This window comes from Sprattus sprattus (genome assembly GCF_963457725.1).
Source record: "Sprattus sprattus genome assembly, chromosome: 10".
Lineage (NCBI taxonomy): Eukaryota > Metazoa > Chordata > Actinopteri > Clupeiformes > Clupeidae > Sprattus > Sprattus sprattus.
In genome coordinates this window covers 14,804,297-14,828,116 of record NC_137908.1, presented here as the reverse complement: position 1 = coordinate 14,828,116, position 23,820 = coordinate 14,804,297, and the positions used below count along the sequence as shown (strand labels likewise).

The 23,820-nt window shown below is 44.8% G+C and overlaps 1 protein-coding gene across 1 annotated transcript in view; it reads left to right on the top strand.

Moving 5' to 3' along the window:
• Positions 1-23,820, top strand: part of atp2b4 (ATPase plasma membrane Ca2+ transporting 4) — a 55,386-nt gene that overhangs the window by 12,327 nt on the left and 19,239 nt on the right. The window contains exons 2-8 of the mRNA XM_080846254.1: positions 14,714-15,174; positions 15,764-15,961; positions 16,838-17,095; positions 18,434-18,559; positions 19,231-19,353; positions 20,459-20,494; positions 23,298-23,480. Of these exons, the coding sequence (XP_080702380.1) occupies positions 14,979-15,174; positions 15,764-15,961; positions 16,838-17,095; positions 18,434-18,559; positions 19,231-19,353; positions 20,459-20,494; positions 23,298-23,480 (1,120 nt within the window). The 5' untranslated portion in view covers positions 14,714-14,978. The remainder of the gene's footprint in view (positions 1-14,713; positions 15,175-15,763; positions 15,962-16,837; positions 17,096-18,433; positions 18,560-19,230; positions 19,354-20,458; positions 20,495-23,297; positions 23,481-23,820) is intronic.

Genomic DNA, 23,820 nt, shown 5'->3' with positions numbered 1-23,820 from the left:
GGCCTTCTAAAGGGAGGATCTGGTTATTCCAATGTGAAGATGACAGTGACTTACCTTCCACAATAGCTTCTTACATTATTCCATAAAGTCTTATCTAATTTAATATAAGGTGTCCACACGCGCACATATGTCATTATTACAATTAATATTTGATTATTTATTTCAAGTAGTCCCTTCACTTTCCACCTCTTGCTCTGCTCATGACATGCACAAACACGCCAATCCCCTCATCAAGTATAGTATTCACTTTTTTATGTCCTTAAAAAAATAAAAGGATACCCTTTGGAGATGTGTAGATTATGGGGGGTAGCACTAGACAGCTCATGCTCAGACTTGCCCCTCGAAATGCCCCTTCTCTGCAAAGACCCGTCCCTACCACGCCTCTGATGGGCTCTGACCCTAATACTATTTTTCTGAATGCGGGTGGGGGGTGTGTGGCTGTGTGTGTGCGTGACTGTACTGGCCTGATAAGTCAAGAGCTATAGAGATAGGCAGGGGTGGAAGAGGGCTAGTCTTCACTTGGAAAGAGGTGTTCTTGTTGTCAGAGAGGGGAGGAGGAAGCAGCGTGGGGACAGCCCCAACACAGAGCTGAGAATTCTGGCAGGAAAGGCAGCAGGCCAGTCCCAGCCTTGGGGCCTGCCAGCGATTTTTCTCCACCAGACCAGAGCAGGCCAGGTAAGGCAAACCTGAGCCTAGTAGACAAGGCCATGTATCAAGCACATGTGAATGTTGAGTGGGTATAGTGCCTGGTCACCAAGATTCAACCAAATCACCATGTAATGGGATGAACATTTATTTAATTGATTGGTGGTTGTTTGTTTAGCAAAGATTTCCACTCCCTAGATCCTCCGCCTGCCTTTGTGTAATCACTGGATGTCATTCGGACGTCATTCTTTGTACATTTTATGATCCCATTTTGGTTATGGGTAGATTACAACTTGCTGTGCTTTTTTTTCCTTTTATGTTTTGTGACCATCATCATAATCCATAATGTCCCTTTACTGTTTTATCATCACTGAAATGTTTTAAGTCTACTATTACTGCCATTAGTATTGAAATCTACTGCCATTAGTATTGATTGTGCCTCATAGCTGATTGCTTGGATGCAGGCCATTAGTAGACAGCTTTGATGGAATAAGGTGTGGCTGAATTACTAGACATATACAGGCTAGGACTGCAAAGGCATGAATGAGCAATGAGGTAACTGCTTAGAGAAGAGCAAGTTCATTATGAGGGATCGTGTTTCTGTGTAATGAGCATGGTTGCGTCGAGGCAAATTACATGTACTGACTTGATCAAGAAACATTTGTCTCTCAAGATGTAACCCAGTTTCTAGTGCTATATACAACAGTGTGAACAGAAAAGAACACACTAATTATGTTATTTAATCTTGGCCAGTCTGCAAAAGAAATTATGTCCATGTAAAACGTTATCTTCGGTGCATGTTGTAGTCACTTGTACAGTATACTTTTCAAATGCTCCCTTGAAAGACAGGACAGACACCTAGAATAGACACTGTGGACACCGTGGACACCTGAAGTTTAGCTCACCATCCTGTGCTAGGGCTAATGCCATAAAAAAAACGTTTATGTTTGTCCCCAAACATGTAGTGAGTTCATAGATTCTGGTACTTAAATTGAAGGTGCACATCACCTACAATTCATTGAATATTTGTGATTCAGCACATTAGTAAATAACACCAAATAACACCAACAGGAATCCTCTTGATGAAGACTGTCTCGCTACCAGTGGCGGTCCGTGCATTTCACGACTAGGCCTTCAGCGATGTCCTACACGACAGTTAAACTGAGTGAATCCACCTCTTAATACCATCATTATGACGCCATGGCTCTCGAGCCATATATTTATACAGAAAGGCAGTTTAAGTGAGCAGTGCATCACCTTAACATAGTCGAGTACAACAGACTTTATTAATATTTCCAGAGCATCTTAAATCAATACACCCGTATTTACAATTAAGTAAACTCTCAGTTATATGATCGCTTGGATACTGTCACAATTTATAAATAAAAGGCGATTTTCAGGTATAAGTCTACAAAGTTGTATTAAGTCCACCGAAAGTAGCCTATGTGAGCTTTAACAAGTTTGTCCACTAGGGCTGTAACGATACACCTACCTCACGATTCGATTCGTATCACGATTCTTGACCCACGGTTTGATACACCCCACGATATTATTATTATTATTATTATTTTTTTTTTTTACCTCGCGATTTTTAAAATATATTTTCTAATTCACATTAGAATAAGTATGAGCTATAAAAAAATGAAGAAACAATTTATAACCAAATATTGAGGTTTTTATTACTCAAAGCAATGCTGTTGAAAAACATTCAACAAACTTCGGAACCTCTATCTGCAGAGCAAATGTCAGGCTCATACAAAAACATTAACGTGAATTAATTGATGCTAATACCTAGCGCGGTCTCTATAGGATTTCCCATATACGTTAGCATTAAGCTAACGTATTTTCTACCACAGTAAAACATGCAATACTATGTGATTGTTTTTAGAAAACGAATGTTACGTGATGAGATTACTAAAATGTAGTCTGCATGTCTGCTCAGTTTAGCAGTTTAGAAGCTTCAGACTTTCTGTTAGGGAAACAGCTTTCTATCTGCCAAGCAAATGGCAGGCTCATGACAACACGCGCAACCTTTGGGAGCATGAACTGCACTGAGTAAATTTTGCGCAACAATTAACTCCAACGCTGAAGCAAGCAGCCGCCTTTACTAGCGAACCAAACTTTTTGTATCAAGTGACCGCTGAGGGCATGTCGCGGTTCTGCCTCCTCGCATCGCGATGCAGGTTCGTGGCCCAGAGTGTCCCGATTTCTCGGTTCGATCCAATATCGTTACAACCCTATTGTCCACTAAACATCGCATTGTCCAACCTGCAAACCAGTTACATTAAACTGACCCGATCCTCACGATATCCAGTTTTTTCTTGAAAGGTCCATCTTGAAAATGGCGCTTCTATTATATTAGCGACCAGATCGATATCTCCTCCTCCTTCAGCCATTGTGGGTTGAAAATAAACTGAAATTTACGTTTTCGCTAATTCACCACCACCATTCGCCAACTAAAATTAGCACTTCCTGAGGCACTGCCTCAGTCTGCCGCACTAGTGCGTATCCAATCAAAGTACGTGTACGTGTCACGTGCAACGTGATGCCTGCTAGCTGGCCCCAATGTCGCCAACTCGAATTCTGATTGGTTATCACAACTGTCTGTTTCAGTTCATTCAATTTAAATGAACTGAAACAGCCAGTTGTGATAACCAATCAGATGTTCAGGCGCCTTCACTGTTAATTCTGAAGGCCTCGGGGAAGATTTCTTGGAGCCTGACAACACTACAGGCACCCTCACTGTTAATTCTGAAGGCCTCGGGGAAGATTTCTCGGAGCCTGGCAACACATGATAGCTGAAATATGATTGGATGAAAGCTCTAACATAAATAAACAACGCTGGAAGCTATGAAATGAAGACAATGGACTATGGGGAATCATTTAATACATATTTATGAAAAGAAAATATTAAAATAAAATGTATTTTATTAAATTTATTTTCTGATGATGTTTAGGCCAGCAGAGAAGGCCTGGCTGGCCCTGACGGACCACCACTGCTCGCGACCCATGCCAATTTAGTGCCTCAGCGAGAACTGACTGACTGAGAAAAACAGCCAATTTCAGTAGCTGGCAAAGCACATACCACAGTTTAATTAGATTTCATATAAAACCTGGTGACTTACTAGCCATGGGACAGAGTTGAGAGAGCTCAGTTAGAAATTAAAGTGACTACACAGAGCTACTGTTCCTGTTATCTGTCCAGAGAGATGCCTTCCCATCAAGCCAGATGCAAGACAAGTGTCATTTAAAAGCTCTGTCAGATTAGTTCTTGCAGTCATCGCAGGCTTTAATATCAAAAAGGAGTGTCTGGGGAAAAGAGTTAGGAAGCGAATGGCACTGCTAGGGATGCCACAGTTATTGCCTACAGCAACTTTGAGCAGTAGTTAGCAGATGCAGAATATTATCCAGAGACCCAACTGCCTCTGCAGAAGGCTACAATGCCCTCCTCTCCACGATGAATAAACTTGGCTGACTTTGAACCAACCCCACGCTGCCACAACCCGCAAAAGGCTGCATCAGCTGAGGCAAGAGGCGTGTTGGCATCCGCGCATACGGCATTGTTTGTCTCTATGGTGTCTTGAGACCTGAGATCAAAAGGTTGGAATTTTCCCTCCTTTTTCAATTATCGTTAGCCCGTGTTAATACCCCAAGCCAGGAGAGAGAGAGAGAGAGAGAGAGAGAGAGAGAGAGAGAGAAGAGAAGAGAGAGACCAATGCCTGTCTTTTATCTCCTGGGTTGTCTCAACACTGAGGAGAGCTATACACTGTCAGTCCTGCTCGATGTTGGCATGCTGGCAGTGTTCCGCACAAGGCCTGTTTTCTCTCACTTGTTTCTGTTTGTTTCTGTCGCCGCTGCGGATCTCCTGAGAGAGCAGCCTGTTTCTGTTTTGACTACAGTGGGGAGCTCGGGCTAATCAGAAATGGAGTCTCACTGCGGTAGTCGTCGTCTTAAGCGTGTTACATTGTTTCACAAATATTAAATGTTTTTGAAAGACTGATTTTTTTGGCTCATAAAAGTGTGATGATGACTTAGCTGTTAGGCTGTCTGTGTGTGTCTGCTGTCTTCACCCCTACTGCTACCAATCACTGTTAGAGACAATGTGGAACTTCCAACACCAAACAAAGGATCAGTGGAAACCATACACCATGGTAGCCATGAAAAAGGAATGAATGCAAAAATATCCAAAAGTAATTTAACAGCATTAATGCCACTGCTAGTGCAGTCCATTGGTGTCCCTTTAGTTACTAAAGGGTTCTAAAGGGTACTAAAGGGTTTATACTCAAAGAGACGGGGCAAGGGCAGACAGACATCACCATTTACGAAGGCCTCGCTGTCATGGGTATTTTAGGTAGTGGTTGAATATTTGGCAGGCAGATGATTTGGAAGAGTAAGGAGGAAGTGGCTGTGATTAGAAAAGGACTAACTGGTTTGGACTGAAATAATCGCTCACAGTTTGGGGTCAGGGTCACCCAGCAGCTGAGCTCAGCTCAGGGGAGGTCTGGTCACTTCAAGGGGTCAAGCGAGATGAGCGAGGGGTCCAGGAGTGCAGCAGGGTAAACTGGGGGGGGGGGGGGGCTGATTAGATCTGTCATGCAACTGTAGCGCCAGCAAGAGACCCAGAGGGGAGGGGAACGAGGGATGGGGGGAAGGGGGGGGGGGAGGACAGGAAAGGACACAGAAAGGGAACTCCCTCCTAACAGGCATAGTAGCAAGCATAGCTCAGGTGCCGAAGCAAGTTGTTTTTAATAAGAAACATGTTTCTTTCAAACACACTCAGATTTCACCTTGAACTCATGCTGGGTGTAGTACATACTGTAATCTGTTTTATTTTCTTTCCTATCAGGTGTTCTGGAAAGTCTATGACTTAATGCGCTAGGACATGATCATTTTATGAGTCACAATGACCCCTCGATTCTATTTGCGTTTATTTCCATTCTGGTCATTATATAGCCATGGGACAGAGTTGAGAGAGCTCAGTTAGAAATTAAAGTGACTACACAGAGCTACTGTTCCTGTTATCTGTCCAGAGAGATGCCTTCCCATCAAGCCAGATGCAAGACAAGTGTCATTTAAAAGCTCTGTCAGATTAGTTCTTGCAGTCATCGCAGGCTTTAATATCAAAAAGGAGTGTCTGGGGAAAAGAGTTAGGAAGCGAATGGCACTGCTAGGGATGCCACAGTTATTGCCTACAGCAACTTTGAGCAGTAGTTAGCAGATGCAGAATATTATCCAGAGACCCAACTGCCTCTGCAGAAGGCTACAATGCCCTCCTCTCCACGATGAATAAACTTGGCTGACTTTGAACCAACCCCACGCTGCCACAACCCGCAAAAGGCTGCATCAGCTGAGGCAAGAGGCGTGTTGGCATCCGCGCATACGGCATTGTTTGTCTCTATGGTGTCTTGAGACCTGAGATCAAAAGGTTGGAATTTTCCCTCCTTTTTCAATTATCGTTAGCCCGTGTTAATACCCCAAGCCAGGAGAGAGAGAGAGAGAGAGAGAGAGAGAGAGAGAGAGAGAAGAGAAGAGAGAGACCAATGCCTGTCTTTTATCTCCTGGGTTGTCTCAACACTGAGGAGAGCTATACACTGTCAGTCCTGCTCGATGTTGGCATGCTGGCAGTGTTCCGCACAAGGCCTGTTTTCTCTCACTTGTTTCTGTTTGTTTCTGTCGCCGCTGCGGATCTCCTGAGAGAGCAGCCTGTTTCTGTTTTGACTACAGTGGGGAGCTCGGGCTAATCAGAAATGGAGTCTCACTGCGGTAGTCGTCGTCTTAAGCGTGTTACATTGTTTCACAAATATTAAATGTTTTTGAAAGACTGATTTTTTTGGCTCATAAAAGTGTGATGATGACTTAGCTGTTAGGCTGTCTGTGTGTGTCTGCTGTCTTCACCCCTACTGCTACCAATCACTGTTAGAGACAATGTGGAACTTCCAACACCAAACAAAGGATCAGTGGAAACCATACACCATGGTAGCCATGAAAAAGGAATGAATGCAAAAATATCCAAAAGTAATTTAACAGCATTAATGCCACTGCTAGTGCAGTCCATTGGTGTCCCTTTAGTTACTAAAGGGTTCTAAAGGGTACTAAAGGGTTTATACTCAAAGAGACGGGGCAAGGGCAGACAGACATCACCATTTACGAAGGCCTCGCTGTCATGGGTATTTTAGGTAGTGGTTGAATATTTGGCAGGCAGATGATTTGGAAGAGTAAGGAGGAAGTGGCTGTGATTAGAAAAGGACTAACTGGTTTGGACTGAAATAATCGCTCACAGTTTGGGGTCAGGGTCACCCAGCAGCTGAGCTCAGCTCAGGGGAGGTCTGGTCACTTCAAGGGGTCAAGCGAGATGAGCGAGGGGTCCAGGAGTGCAGCAGGGTAAACTGGGGGGGGGGGGGGGCTGATTAGATCTGTCATGCAACTGTAGCGCCAGCAAGAGACCCAGAGGGGAGGGGAACGAGGGATGGGGGGAAGGGGGGGGGGGAGGACAGGAAAGGACACAGAAAGGGAACTCCCTCCTAACAGGCATAGTAGCAAGCATAGCTCAGGTGCCGAAGCAAGTTGTTTTTAATAAGAAACATGTTTCTTTCAAACACACTCAGATTTCACCTTGAACTCATGCTGGGTGTAGTACATACTGTAATCTGTTTTATTTTCTTTCCTATCAGGTGTTCTGGAAAGTCTATGACTTAATGCGCTAGGACATGATCATTTTATGAGTCACAATGACCCCTCGATTCTATTTGCGTTTATTTCCATTCTGGTCATTATTATCCATCTCACCATCTCTGTGACTCTCATTTCTTCTGTTTTCCCTCTCTGATCTCTTTTGGCTTCCTCTTTACATGTTCTCCCTCTTTTTCTCTCTCAATCTCTCTCTCATTTTCTCTGTGTTTGGCTGGTTGTTACAGGACGGAATTTCCACTTCCTCTGTGGTCACATGACTGCAGGCTGGGTGTGGTCTGGTGTTGATGACAGTGCCTGCTGGGTTGGCAGAGGGCTGAGACTCTGTTTGCATACTCCCACACACTCACCACAAAAAAACCAAACAGCCCTCCTTTAAAGGCCCCGGCAGAACCAAGCCTGTCCATACTGTGTGTGTGTGTGTGGTGTGTGTGTGTGTGGTGTGTGTGTGTGTGTGTGTGTGTGTGTGTGTGTGTGTGTAGAGAGGGATGATATACTCTATGTGCTATAATTTTTTAAACCTTCCGAAGAAATTATCACAGAGTGTGCATCTCATAGGCAAAACAAAACTCTTGGATTGTGGTAGATTGTGCTGAGGATATAATAGAAACCTGCACTTGTGAACCCAGAATACACTCACCACGCAGTCTGTGCACCACACGCGTTAACCTATTCCACAATTACAGCACGCTTGAGAAGTGCTCTCTCTGCTTCCTTTAACTGGTGGGGTTCCTGTGACGGTTGTGTGTTTGGTGCAGTCTGAGTGTGTTTGCCTGCATGCGTGTGCGTGTGTGTGTGGCGGTTGTGGCGGCAGTGGTGGCAGCATCAGCAGCTCGCAGCTGCGAGACTCCGCATTGTCCGCTTTAGTATGCAAGGCAGGTGAGGCTGCAGAGCCAGTGCGCAAGCCTTTCCCTCTCGGCACATCCCCGGCATTTCTCTCGCCAGACTCCTGGCTTTCCTCTGCTCTCTTCTCCAGTCTCGCTATTGTCCCCCACTATCATTCATCATTTCCATCTGCCGGTGTCCAGATATCATTCTTCTTCTTTGTTTTCTTTTTCTTTTGGTCACGGGGAACATGGTATATCTGGGGGTTTTTTGTCCTCTCTTTTTCCCTCTCTCTTATTTTCTCCCCTGATCCAATCTGTGTGCCTCTCTGTCGTTTAGCACTCTACCACCTGCCTCCACTGTCACAAATGCAGTTTATGTGGAGGCTGGGCGACCCATAAACATGGATCTGAAGGTGTGAGTAGGTGTGTGTGTATGACTGTGTGTGTGTCAGGGCTGGTGCTGAGTGTCCAAGATGTCAGAGCCAGGTACGTTACAGTGTTAGCTAGCTGTTAGCTGCCATCAGCAGGGGCTTTGTGCTGTGGCAGAAAGCTTGATGACTCACTGGATTGGAGGCACTGGCAGCATTCATAATCCCATCCCTCCTCACACATGGCAGCTAAGAAATCCCACTTAAACTTCACGTGGATTTGGATTATTTCTAGTTCAATTTAAAAATTATTTCAGGTCGTGGAGTCATTCATTTGTTGGGTGATACTATGGCAACAGCTCTCAAACATCGGCCTCTCATCCAGATAAGGTTCTGCAATTTGAGGTTTGATGAAAATACACAAGCTGTCCTCCATGTTCAGAATTACAAATTCAATTTGGATGTTATGTGATGGGCCAGCCAGTCACACAATTAATTTCCCTGGGATGCTATGCAAACAGGTTATGGGGAATGAATTGATTGCGCTGTGACTCATTTAGAAATGTTTAGGTTTAGAATGGAGAAACACTGATTTGTGTGTCTGTCATGTCACTCAACAAATAAGGCTTAATGTTTTAAAAGTTAATTTTTCAATTCTGTCCCTGTCTGCCCCATGCAGGGCTAGCATACCTACTCTCACCTCTGCGTAAATAATCTCTTTCTCATCTCTGTTGTCCTGCTCTGACTGAAATAATAGTTTGGCTAAATCTACCAAGGCAACAGCATTCCAGGCATATCCTACTGTACCCCTCTCTATACATTGATACTCTCAGCATGTATCTCAGTGTGTCCCTCGGCTCTTGCTTGCTCTTCGGATGATCAGCTCTCTTCATTTAGTTCCCCCATCCATGCCTTCATCATATGGAACAATTAAACAAATTGCTGTTGCATCAGCCGGCATGCTAAGCTGCTAATGCTGCACCTATAACCTGGTTACTGACAAGAATTGGGCTATTCATGTTTTCACATTTGTCTGGGCACAACCGACTGAACTGACATGTTTGATCTCCCCTGGTAGGGCATGGTGTATCTTAGCTGTAATTTAATGATCACACAGCTCTGCTTTAATCAGGGGAAGTGCATCAGTCTGTCTTTGGATTTAACATGCCAGGGAAAGGTTATCGCTGTTGTTCCTAAACACCACGTCCCATCATTCCCAAAAGAGGCCAAAGGCGTAAGCAGACACCCTAAACCTTAATAAATGTGGTGCATTTATGAATTTATCCCACAATCCTTTGCATCGCCAGAGGACCTGTGGGATTTTATATGTCCCTCTCCAGCTCAGTTCGGGGGCGTGCTTTGTGATGTAAAATCGCTTCTTTGTCACTTGGATGAAGCGTTTGCCCCTAGGTGGTACAGTAAGTGTGTGTGTGTGTGTGTGTGTGTGTGTGTGTGTGTTTGTAAATGTAACAGAAATGCAATCAAAAGGAAGGATGGAACAGGAAATGGAGAAAGGCTCCACCAGACTGCAGGCAGATGTACAGCTTCAAGCCTGGCACTGGCTCTGCAGGTTCCAGAGAGCAAACATCATCCATCCTCCGCCTCTCTGTCTCGCTCTCTCTGTTTCCACCTTTCTGCACTGTCTAAAAAGTCAGCATCAGTAAATACAGGCAGGCAGCTATATGGGAAGCATACCCCGGCAGAGTCGCTGTATACATTAAAGCTTTGCGAAGTGTTGCAGTGCTCGATAGCTGCACTAATAACTGCAGGTCTCTCATCAGTACACAGCCTGATTTGTTTTTGCATTCGGCACCAGTCCCACACCCTCCACCCCTCCCCTCACCACTACACACTCCACACTCTCTCTCATTCTCTCTCTGCCTATTTAGCGGCCCCCGGACATGGTGAGGAGATGTTTGTACAGCTCAACAGGTCACAGCTCGCAGCTTTCAGGCTCGCCCGCCCGCTCACTCCGGCACTGTTGCTCAGCTGGACGGGCACAGGAGCGTATGAATATTTATGAGGCTCCGGGTGTGGGCGGAGAGGGCACGCATCTCCTCCATCTCTGCTGCCGCCGCCGCCGCTGCCACAGCCGCAGCTGCCACAGCCGCAGCTCTCCATTCCAAAGTTTGTCCTCCGGCATAAGGGGATGGGGGAGAAAACAAAAAAAAACTTGTGTTTCTGTGTGTGTGTGTGTGTGTGTGTGTGTGAGTTGCATTTTCACAAAGGAAGTACTTCAGTCGATTCAAACTAATTAGGATACAGGCATACAGTGCCACTTTAAAGTATGTGAACCCCTTGACCACTTAGGAGTTTTCTGTTGTTTTACCATGATTTTTCATTTTTTTCATCACCAATTTTCCATAGAAGGAATGTCAGGTTTATGTTTATCATTTGCATGTACTTTTTTTAGAGGGAATTGTTTGAGTAGCCAAAAGACTACATGAAACATGGAATTAGTCCATTTCAAAAGTAAGTGAACCCCCAGCTGAATTTGTAAAGTCAAGCAGGTAACAGATTCAGTGAAACTTATTTGGGTGCTTAATTAGTCAATTAAGCAAACCGATCATCTGAGACATCCTTAGGGAAAGGTTTGGGCAACACAGATTAAAAGAGGGAGGAAACCAACCAAACTACTGTAGTGCCAAGGTGTACCCACACAGATCAACAATGCCGAAAGGAAACGAGATATCTGAGAACATCAGGAAGAAGGTTCTGACAGCCCATCAGTCTTGGGAAAGCTATAAGACCATCTCCAAAAGATTCCAGCTCCATCCATCCATCCAAGACAAATCATTTAGAAATGGAGGGCATTCAACATGACCGCATCTCTGCCTAGAAGTGGACGCCCATCAAGACCATCACCAAGAAGCACCAGAAGAAGAATAAATCAGGTAAAAGTCAACCCACACATCACCTCTAAAGAGTTTCAGACCTCTCTGGCAGCATCTGGGGTAAATGTACATGGGTCTACAATCAGACGAAAATTGAATAGACATGACATTCATGATCGGGTTGCTAGAAGGAAGCCTCTGCTCTCAAGAAAGAACAAAACTGCCCGTTTCAACTTTGCCCGAGAGCACTTGGATAAACCAAAGGCCTTCTGGAAGTCCCTTCTTTAAACAGATGAGTCCGAGATAGAATTATTTTGTCACGATCAAAACCAACAATTTTCGTCTGATTGTAGACCCATGTACATTTACCCCAGATGCTGCCAGAGAGGTCCGAAACTCTTTAGAGGTGATGTGTGGGTTGACTTTTACCTGATTTATTCTTCTTCTGGTGCTTCTTGGTGATGGTCTTGATGGGCGTCCACTTCTAGGCAGAGATGCGGTCATGTTGAATACCCTCCATTTCAAAATTATTTGTCTTGGATGGATGGATGGAGCTGGAATCTTTTGGAGATGGTCTTATAGCTTTCCCAAGACTGATGGGCTGTCAGTACCTTCTTCCTGATGTTCTCGGATATCTCGTTTCCTCTCGGCATTGTTGATCTGTGTGGGTACACCTTGGCACTACAGTAGTTTGGTTGGTTTCCTCTCTCTTTTAATCGGTATGGCCCAAACCTTTCCCTAAGGATGTCTCAGATGATCGGTTTGCTCAATTGACTAATTATTCACCCAAATAAGTTTCACTGAATCTGTTACCTGCTTGACTTTATCAATTCAGCTGGGGGTTCACTTACTTTTGAAATGGACTAATTCCATGTTTCATGTAGTTTTTCAGCTTCTCAAACAATTTCCTCTAAACAAGTACATGCAAATGATAAACATAAACCTGACATTTCATCTATGGAAAATTGGTGATAAAAAAATGAAAAATCATGGTAAAACAACAGAAAACGCTTAAGTCCTCAAGGGGTTCACATACTTTCAAATGGCACTGTATGTTTGCATGCATTAATCCATATGTGTGCTTGTATGTGACAGAGAGAGAATAATACATTAATAAATTGACACACAGACATATATATATACATATGTACACACACATATATATATATATATATATATATATATATATATATATTGTAGTACTGTAAAACAACAAGGCTGCATTTTGTAGAGAACATAGTCACTAAAACCTAGGAGTGTTGCCTCAAAACCGGGGCTCAGCTAAGATGAAAGTGAGCACAGACTGTAGTGTTCAACCCATAAATCCTGTTGAGACAATAGGATGGGTGAATTCAAAGCCTTTAGGTTAGCAGGCCAACTGGTACTAGACTGCAAAACAGTGTGTATAGCGTCACTCTCTGCTGGCTGGGGCAGGATCCCATTCTGTACACAAGCCTGGTGTCATTAGAATTCATGCTGGTGAACGTATCCTGCTGTCCTCATTTCCGAATGATAAGCAAATGTTTTCATGCGGAGTTGTCCTGTGTTGACCCTGACAAATTTGTGAAGCCATTTCTAATGGCTCCCACTGTACACCCCGGGCAATCGGTGCCATTTTAGAAAGTCAATGCATTTAGTTTGGAAACAGTGTCAACCAGAGCCCTTATATTGACTCAGTCTGGCATTTAGTCACATGCCTTTTAACATGTATAAAAGAAAAAAAGCCCAAAGTGGAAGCAGTTTATGTGTGAGAGATTGTTTGGCGTTCATGTAATGGTTCCTGTGTTGTGATGGCCTGCTGTGGCTGATGCTCTTCCTGGTTTCCCTATCCTCTCAGTGGAAGCAGTGGATGTTCCCATGGTTCGATAAAACAGCCGTACCTTCCTCATCCTGATCTGTGCGATTACGGGATGGGGGCAGCGAGTGGAACAGGATTAGGTCAGTTTACACGATGATTTAGTTAATGACCAGTGCACGCACTCATTGAGGAGATGACACAGAGTGCCTGGAGAAAAATGGAGCAGCTTTGCCTGGTGGCCTCGCCTTGCCTCGTCTCGCCTCAGTTGGCCTATCCTGGCCTCTCACTTGGCCACTGCCAGGATGGGTGGGGGGTGGGGGGGGTGGGTGTGGAAATGAGAGCTTCGATGTAATGGGGCTACACATTCAAACACCATGGCCATTCGATGTAGGCTAGAGTGCTGCCCTCAGGCCCTCTTTCACCATAGCACCCCAATTACAGGCTACAGGCTTTCGGGGACATGTGTGTGTTAGTGTGTGTGAGTGTGAGTGTCAGTGTGTGTAAGTGTCAGTGTGTCTGTGTGTGTGTGTGGGGCTATCAGTGTGCATCATGGCCCAGTGCTTCATCTCCAGTCATTGTAAGCACACATCAAATCAAACTGTGACCCGGGTTGCATGATCAGGGCATGTAATGATGGCAGTGGAACCTAACCATTCACAAAAGCCCATTGACATTCTGGCCCCGGATACTGTTAGAATGATGTGCATCTGACCACTTTTTCTCCCAGCCCAAAAAACAGACAGAATCACCGGCACATCTGGCCCTGTTCATACCCGCCACAGCAGGCGATTCTCAAAGCCTCTCTTTGTGTAGTCGCGTAGGATCAATGGAACGATGTCTGTTTGCCCACCACTGTTTCCACAAAACCTTCAGTCATTAGCCAGTATGGTGCAGTAGCAGTTTATACATGAAAAATGCATTCACTCATAATATGTAAACAACTTCATTGTTTGTTTGTGTCTTTGCAGTTGGGGAAAGCACCCTGCTATGCGATTAATAAAGGGGGAGATATCATTTGACTCTGTTCTTATCATGCCCATACTGGATCTGAAAGTCCCATATACGTACATGTGGGCTTCCCAAGATATAGCTGGCGCAATGAGGCCATTGCGAGAATTCATTTCATGGGAGAAAAGCTGTCAACATGAGTGCCTGCTAGCACCTAACCTTAGTTGTAATTGCATGATAACATGGTTAACTGCAGGATCAGTTGAAAAAATTCAAGCCAAACATTATGTATACAAATGAGGTTAGCCCGAAATGTCAGGGTAGCGCATGTAGCTCTAGACGCTAACAAGTGCACTGGCACAGAGTCTGTACATCTTGCCTGACATTCCTCTCTGCAGTGACCTCTCAAGAAAATAAATGTCAAGTTGTTAATTGAGCGTCTGTTTGGGCCAACCTACTTAACCTGTTTCTCAGCTATTGCAATGCTTCCCAAACACTCCACTGCCTTTGACATGAGTCTGCCCAGGAGCATGTTCTGTGACCTAAGAAACTGTTCAACTGAACTGTTGATCTTACGTGAGGATCTTGTTTGTCTTCTTCTTTTAGAAACACACTACACAGAGTGCAACGAGAAGATCCTCCGGTGAAAGCATGTTGCACCAGTCCAGCTGCTCACCCAAAACTCTCTGCCTTTGATCCCAGACCAGTCCCAGAATCCCCTCCCAAACGGACCATAGATCAGCCCTGAGTGATCTTAGGAGATCATCTCTTATCCTCTACCACAAGCTGGTTTACTGCTATCCAGTCTTAAAGTTTACATCTACGGTCGAGTCTTCGGATCCCGTAGTTCAACCCGACCCAACGTTCCAAAATGGCTAATAACACAGCGGACCACGCGGCAGCCAACTCGGTGGCTGATGGCGGCCCCGAGGGCGAGTTTGGCATCTCGGTGAAAGAGCTCCGGGATGTGATGGAGATGAGGGGTGCAGAGGCTGTCAGCAAGATCAATGAGCACTACGGAGACGTGCAGGGAATCTGCCGCAGGCTCAAGACCTCACCTATCGAGGGTGAGTGACCGCACACAGTGCACATGCACAGCTCGACCCAGCACGCAGACACAACACACACCAGTGCATGGACTGGGGTGCACAGACTGTCATGGACAGTCAGTCATGAACACACACACACACACACACACACACACACACACACGCGCACGCTTACATCTAACCGGTTTTCCCCACGCACACACACAAACACACAAGTACTTAGGGATACAAACACGCGCACACACACACACACACACACACACACACACACACACACACACACACACACTGATGCACCATGGCAGGAAATCAGTGGGAAACAAACATTTGTTGATTTATTGTTGAAAACTTTGATTAGGCATCTAGAGGGATACCTCAACCATGCAGTTTTAATATGTATATCTTGTATTAATCATCATCATGTGTGTTTGCCTCTAATTTTTCTAATTTTAAGAGTCTTGATGTCAAGGGCCTTGAGATAACATGACCTTTGTTTAGCATAATAGCTCACTGTGGTTAAGTGGCTTCTGAGTGTTTACCCATACAGATGTTTATATATCTAAGACATTGCCAGATGTGTCTAAATACTTTGCCGTTTTATTTGTAGGTCTCTCTGGAAATCCGGTGGACTTGGAGAAGCGCCACACAGCATTTGGAAAGAACTTCATCCCTCCGAAAAAGCCCAAGACCTTCCTGCAGCTAGTATGGGAAGCACTCCAGGACCTCACTCTCATCATTCTGGAGATAGCGGCCATTATCTCCCTGGGCCTCTCCTTCTACCAGCCTCCGGGGGGCGCCGCGGAGGGTAACAGTCCACTTGTGCCTAGGGTAGCTAGCTCCGGTGCCAATTGGGCCCTGATCTGGCGTGCACCCAGCCTTTATCTGCAGTTGCCAGACATTATCCATCAGTATCTTCCGTCGGTTGATGCGCTTCCTTTTTAAACTTTAATGAGGGGAAAGGGTTTGTCATATTGGTTCCAGCACAGATAATATGGACGGCTTTCAGGAACAGGGAAGTGGAACAGAGCAGCATGTGGTTCCGGGGGGTGGGGGATGAGGGATGTTACAGTAAGCCAAACTAAATAAAAATCCAACCAAAAGGCTGGAACAAGCGCTGATAACAAGAAGAGCATGTACCGAGGATTTGCTCCCGCTTGCGCTCTCTCCGTCTGAGCTAAAAGTTCTTTAGAATTTTCCCGAGCAAAGGGGGAGGCGAGGTGACTATTTGCATACCGCTCGCTCCTTCAGAGAAGGGTAAACCCAAGGGACCAGAAGCTTAGTGCTTTCTTTAATAGCTTGTGTCACAGTTGCCTTCCCTCCCCAAATAGCCAGTAGTGAGCCATTGTTCTAAATGATTGCATGCCTTGAAGCTCCCCTCTGACTATCTGTCTGTCGATTTCACTTCACTTTAACTTTTTTCTCACTATCCTCTTTCTCTCCTTCCCCCTGTCGATCTCTGTTTCTCTCCTGCTGTCTCTATACCTTTCTCTCTCTCTCTCTCCCTTCCCATCTCCCTCTTTCTGTTTTTGTCTCTGTCTCCTTATCTCTCTCTTTGTCTCTGTCTTTCACACTCTTTCTTTCCTTATCTGACTCTTTCCTGTCTCTCTCTGTCTCTCTCTGTCTCTCTCACTCCCAATATCTGTCCCTGTCTCTCAACACACACTCTTTTTCTGTCACTCAGGATGCGGCGAAGCATCAGGTGGCGTGCATGACGAGGGCGAGTCTCAGGCTGGCTGGATCGAGGGCGCGGCCATCCTCATCTCCGTCGTTATCGTGGTGCTTGTGACGGCCTTCAACGACTGGAGCAAGGAGAAGCAGTTCCGTGGCCTCCAGAGCCGCATCGAGCAGGAGCAGAAGTTCACAGTCATCCGCAAGGGCCAGGTCATCCAGATCCCCGTGGCCGAGATCGTTGTGGGCGACATTGCTCAGATCAAATATGGTGAGGGCCCCTTGAGGCTGACTGCTATCTTATGAACAGACCAGTGCCATCATTGTGTAAAAAGTGCTAGATGTAGATGTAAATGCAGCAAGATATCAGTGGACATCCAAACGGTTGCAAAGGGCTAGCTTCAGTGTGATGCAATCATGAAAAATTATTCTGAAAACTGCCTGCCCTTCTCCTTTAAGGTTTATTATTAGATTTCAAATGGTATTATATGAATGGGATTAACACATTAGTACCATAGTATGGGGCACCAATTATTTTTTTCATTGACAGAATTCTGCATATTACGGAAAGGATAACGTGTATGCTTTGGTCTGATACGTTCTGTGAGTAGGCAGGTTACAGAGTATGTTGTGTCTGCTTAAACTTTTGGAGGCATGTCATTTCATAGAGCCTGCATCTGCGTAGGGGAAGAAAGCAGTGGCTGGGTGGTAATCCAGTGATGGGGATGGATAAAAGTGCCAGAGAGGAAACTAGAGCGAAGCCCGGAAACTAGAGGGAGGCCCATCTGCCACAGCCAGATGCAGGAATTTAGATAATCAAACTTAAAGTAGATAGATCAGTTGCAAGAGTTAATGAGAATGAAAGAGAGGGAGGGATTGGAAGAGAGAGTGATGAGATTGAAGCCTCTCTCGGCTGAGAAGCTGTGATGCAGTTGCAGTTTCCTGGAAATTTCTGGCATAAGTAGTAAGAAATCAGTCCCAGTGTGAACTCCATCCAGTCCTGTTCATCTGCCTTCCAAGCACTGGACTTCACTTGATTTTGGCCTTTTTCCAGCTGTCCAGTCCAGCCTGCTCAGAATAAATGTCACCCACTGGCATTTGTACCGGTCACTGTCTCTTGATCTATGTGATCTATCTCCTGAGTGCTGTGAGACACGGGCACATTCGTATGCAGCTGTGATTCGCAGAGCTCCTTCTCCGTGGCTCGACTGTAAGACGCCTGTTGCACTGCTTGTGCGTTCTTACAGCATTCCCGGCGTGGCACGCATTGGCCTTTACAAGCTCAAAGCAGCTTAGGAAAGCCAGAGGCACATGTAGGCAGCAGGGCTGCACAAGACCAGCAGAGCAAGCTTTGTGTCAAAGCAGCACCAACAAAGTGTTGTTGTTTTTATCTGTTTTTCATCATCTCCCTTATTTACTTATCTTCTTTCTGAAATGACAGAACCAGTGATTACTTATATAATGTTCTTGCAGATTTTGTAATTGCAAATGTACTGTATATACGTATGTATATAAAACCTCTCTCTCATATGTATATATATACAAAGGCAAACAAACACATATATGTATGAAAGAGAAAGGTAGATAGTCTGATGGTCTGCTGTGACAGGTGACCTGCTGCCGGCTGATGGTGTGATGATCCAGGCCAATGACTTAAAGATCGATGAGAGTGCAATGACTGGTGAATCTGACCAGGTCAAGAAGTCTCTGGACAAGGACCCCATGCTACTGTCTGGTGAGTTTGTCTGTTTCATTTGCCGCACGAAATATTTTTTGACAGCATAATAAACATTGGGCCCTAATGTCATCGATGGGCAAAGCGGCTGGCAACATGCAAAGTTCACCATGCATGACCGAACATACATTCATTCATTCATTCATTAATTTCATAACGAGCATAATAATGAGCAAGATTCTAAGAGCAAACACGAGTGGGTCAGCAAAATGGTGGGTTATGTCCACACACAGATGTGGGATTTCCACGTATCAATGAATTCCTTCAAAACAACATTTACTGTGAAACATGTTGGGCAGACCTCACACACAAGAACCTCCTCTTCTGTTGTAAACCGCTCTGTTTGTGACCGGAAATTAGTTGATTGCTCTATTGTGTCATTGCAATTACTCTGTGTGAACGTTAATAAGATATGGCAGTCATTGTGACTGCCTGGTTAAGAAGGACTTCATTGCCACATCCACTAATTACTCAAGCCATTTATGCCTGCTTTGTGTCAGTGAGAATAGGCGGGGTTACCTATATTTGCTCTTTTCATTGTGCGGTAACTGATGCGCAAAGCCAGTTTATGGTGCACGTTGCTCTATGAAATTAGCGCCCATTGACTCTCATAGTGACAGCAGCAATACAGTAAAGCACACTAGTGAATATTCTCCTTTTTCTCCTGTCAGGCACTCATGTGATGGAGGGATCTTGTCGGATGGTGGTCACCGCCGTCGGGCTCAACTCTCAGACTGGCATCATCTTCACCCTCCTGGGTGCTGGAGAGGATGAGGAGAAGAAGGCAAACAAAGGTGAGCGTGTCAGAGCGTCTCGGTACCACCCCCCCCACACCCCCCCACCCCCTTAATGAGCCCTTTACATAAAGCCTTTCTCCCTGCTGTGGCTGAGTTAATCAATGTGAAGCCTCTGTGGTACACGGTAAGACCCCCTTCGATGACCATTGAGTTTGCGTTCTCTTATCTGAAGGCTCCTTAGCCCCTAACCATTACCTCATGCCCCCCCCCCCTTCAGATCCCAGCTCCTTGATGGTCACTTTCATCATCTGGCTCACACCCCAGTGAATGTGAATTAGGGCTGTATTCTTGAAACAGTGGCATCAATGACAAAAATAAAAGAATGTGTTTGGAAAGCTAGAATAAAAGACAAGAAAAGAGTGAAAAATAGTGCCCGGAAAGCTAGTGCTGTTTCAATCTTCAATGAGCCTGGTGCAGAAAGGTGTCATGGCAACATTGGCTGAAAGGCTGTATTTTGGCTTGGTTTGTTCCATACTAACCCTTGAATTTTGTTAATTTTCGTTGTATATTTATATTTTTGCCCAATTTTCCGAAGCATTCATTCCTAATGGGCTGAATATGTTTTCAAGGGGAGAGAAAAGAGGTCTGGTAAGAGACCCCGTATGTAGGTGGATGGTGGTCGTAAAACAAACAAACTTACCTTTGCATTTTTTATATCAAAAGTAAAATAACTCATGCATAGTTGAAATAAGAGTCAATGCCAGAAATGAGTGAACAGAAATATAGATCAGTATTACAAGTAAAACAAAGGTATTGTATGACTTGTATCAGTTAACTAAAACCTTTACAATACAGTTAAATGTATGTATTAGTCTGAATGAGGACCTCATATGCACTGTATACATAATTTGGAAATCATATACATAGCAGTAAATAATATCCATATCAAACCTATAAATAGCCATTAAATAGCTATTATAACAGTGGGAAACCACAAAGAAACAGTCTTTAATCTCGATGTCTTTCTCTCTCTTGACATGACATATTCAATCCCATATGACCTCATGTGAAGTTGTATTGATTTCTATATTTTATCCGTTTTTGTTCTTTACTTTAAGCCATGTTATCAGTGCCCCGCCCTCTCCTCTCTCTGTTTGAACAGGTAAAAAACAAGGACCCCCTGAAAATCGCAACAAAGGTAACCCCCCCCCCCCCCCCCCCTCCCCATTCCAGCCAGCAGTTTTAGAGTTTTGTGTCTCACACACCTCTTGCTCGCACGCACACTGTCGCTTTTTCCCCTTCCTTCTCTCTTGTCGTTCTCTCGGGGTGGTTTCGCGCCCAGCTTTTAGCCTGGAAAGGGTGCAACTCTCACCTGTCTTGAGTACTAAGCCTGTTTCACTGTGCCTCAGTGTTGCTTCATAAACACACCTGCTACTCAACGGGTAATATGTCACAGTAGTGAGTCCATGCTCCTAGACCTCATAGATGTCATGGTCCTCAGCCTCTGTTTCAATTTACAGCAAGCATACACCAAGGTTTGATAGATTACTTTGCTTTGTTGGTAGTGAGTAAAAATTATATTACTAAAATGTAAAAGACCTAAAAACATTATTAGTTTGATTGATAACTTATAATTGTAATCTAATTTGGATTTGGATAGGGTACTTGTAGATAATAAAGGTTGCAGAAAATTGAGCACCTGTTTGAAATTCAAAAAGAGTACAAAGACACATGTACTTAACTGACGACTCCTTTAATTAATAGCTAATGAGCCTTGTGTTTAATGATATTTTTTTTCTTATCTCCTCCTTACCAACATGTTTTCTCATTAATATTTAGTGCATTAAGAGTCATCTGGCATTAAAAACGTGCAGGTGGTGACTCTCTGCTAAGGAGCTGCAGATGCCACTCACTGCTTAATACCACCTTTCCAGTGAGAAGAATCTGTCACTCTGACAGAGGGGCCATTAAAAGATCCTCTTCAAAGGTCAACGCAACCGCTTGCCCCTGTAAAAGGAGAATGAGCTCAAAATGTTCCTTCGTGAAATTGTTTCATTTTGGGGTAGGAATTTTGTCCCATAGGTTCACTTGGCTTGACTTGAAATGGCTCTTAGTGCTCCATCGAACATCTATTGAATCTTCAGAGTAACAGTAATCTGATTTGAACTGTTTTCAAATGTTCCTTACTCTGCTTGATTTATTCAGTCGCAGTACATGATCCAGATAGCATGAAGTCAGTCACTTCCCAACGCCGACTGTGTCAATGACGTCAGGCCTTGCGTGTAGGTGGGAAAGGGTTAATGACTCGGCGAAGGTTCTGCCCATATCGGTCCTGCTGCTTGCCATGCTCACTCGTCTTGCCAGCATGTGTTCCAAGTGGCAGGGAGAGCATCCACCCTCCACAAGCTGTTCACCGTGCACGTCCGCCCCCCCGGCCCCAACCCTCTGGGATGGAGCATCTGCTTTAGACACACACCCTCTCGGGGGGAGAGGGAAAAGACGATGCCAGTCAGTCCCCCTTTCCTCCACGGCAACAGCTCGCTGCCTTCGGGCAATCGTGTCATCAGTTTCGAGAATAATAAAAAAAAAAGAGCCGCCGTTCCCGAAGGGTTCTGTACGCAGCATGGGTTTAGACTTTTTATAGCCATTAAGGTCTTTGGCTGAGTGTCTGAGTGTGTTTTCGCTAATGACTCTATCGTGAATGGCATAATAAGTGCCACCCCTGTTATGAACTGAGAACTGTTATGAACAAAGAACTGTGCCACCCCTGTTATGCAGACTTAATTAAGTGCAGGGAGTGTGTGTGTGTGTGTTGCTTGAGATAGATAGACAGATAGAACCGTGTGTGTGTGTGTGTGTGTGTGTGTGTGTGTGTGTGTGTGTGGAGCAGCACTGGGAAGAGGCTAAGTGGGAGTTGCACCCTTGCGGAAATCAATTGGCTGTGGAGTGTCTTTTATTTTGGTATCTGTTTTTTATTGTTGTTGTTTCTTTTTTTTTTGATTGTTGCCTCCTTCCAGGGTGTGCTCAGGAACCTCATGCTGTCTGTTCTGATCCTCTTACAGTCTTCTTGTGTGGTCTTAATTTTCTACTTTCCATATCTCTCCTGGTCTCTCCCTCTTTATCCTATTAAATCTGTGTTGCAAAAAGATGGAGATTGTCAACCTTTGCGCTCTCTCTCTCTCCCTCTGTTTCTCTGTTACAATTTGTGTGTTTGATTTATACCTGGCTATGTGTTGTAACGCTGTGGGAGTTGTATGTCACTCACGCTTCTTCCCCCTCGTCCTTGTTGTGTGTGCTGAGTGCATTTGTTCATCGGTCTCTCCAGTCTCGGCCGTTCTTGTCCACTTTGCTCTGCTCAGTTTTGTCACTGTGTGCTGGATGACTGGTCCGATTGCACCAGCCCAGTTCCGTGTAATCATCTGTTGTCATCTTTGTGTAACACGTTTGAAATTGAAGATGTTAAGATGTTTGGTTTAAACGCCTCTTCAAGTGTAATGTGAAGTCATGTGTAGTATTACCATTCAAATTCCTGTTCGCTGGTCATAACAAGGGGTTAGTTACTTACAGTAAAATCTGATATCTGATACGAGTGAAATGTGGTAGCTCTGCAAACTGACAAACCCAGCAAAGTGGCAAATGTATTGTTAGAGCATTACAGGAACATTGAACATAGAATGGAAAATCTGTCAGCGTGAAATTGGAAGACAAGTAAACAAAAGGAATATCAACAGATAGGACTTGACTCTGCGCCTCTCAAGCAGAACGCCATATGAGTAGCTAACTGCATTGTCAACTGTCTGACATTGTTTTCCTCTGTATCCCAACATGACACCTATCAAAGCAGTTTCATTTTGTGCCTAAAACTGTCTGTGCTCTCTGCCTCTCTGCCTTTCTGCCTCTCTGCCCATCTTACGCTACCCTCTCCACCCATTTGGACCTTTTTGCTTATATAACCCCTCTACCTCCAACTGACCCCTCCACACCCACCTCCACCCCCTCAGCTAAGACCCAGGATGGCGTTGCCCTTGAGATCCAGCCCCTAAAGAGCGAGGAAGGCGTCGAGTCTGAGGAAAAGGAAGAGAAGGAGGAGAAGGAGGTGGTGGTGAAGGTCAACGTCACCAAGAAGGAGAAGTCCGTGCTGCAGGGCAAGCTGACCCGGCTGGCTGTGCAGATTGGGAAGGCAGGTCAGTAACACACACACACACACACACACACACACACAGTAAGCTGCCATCTCAGGCTTCTGCCCAGGTCTCTGTCAGTGCTGGCTAATTACAAGACAGTTTTCGTCCCTCTTGTAGGACACTTCAGCTTTAAAGGTCGCCTTTAAATTTCAAGAAGTCCCAAAGATCTGAGAGAAGTAATTGGAGGGGGGGTGGGGAGTGTAATGTCAATGAGAGGAACATCCTGTAATGTCTTTATTCCTGAAAAGATTCATTTATCTTCAGATGGCCAGAGTTATTGAGAAATCCCAGACTTCTGAACATTAGTTTTTATAATGATAGGCTAGTGCTACAGCTCCCA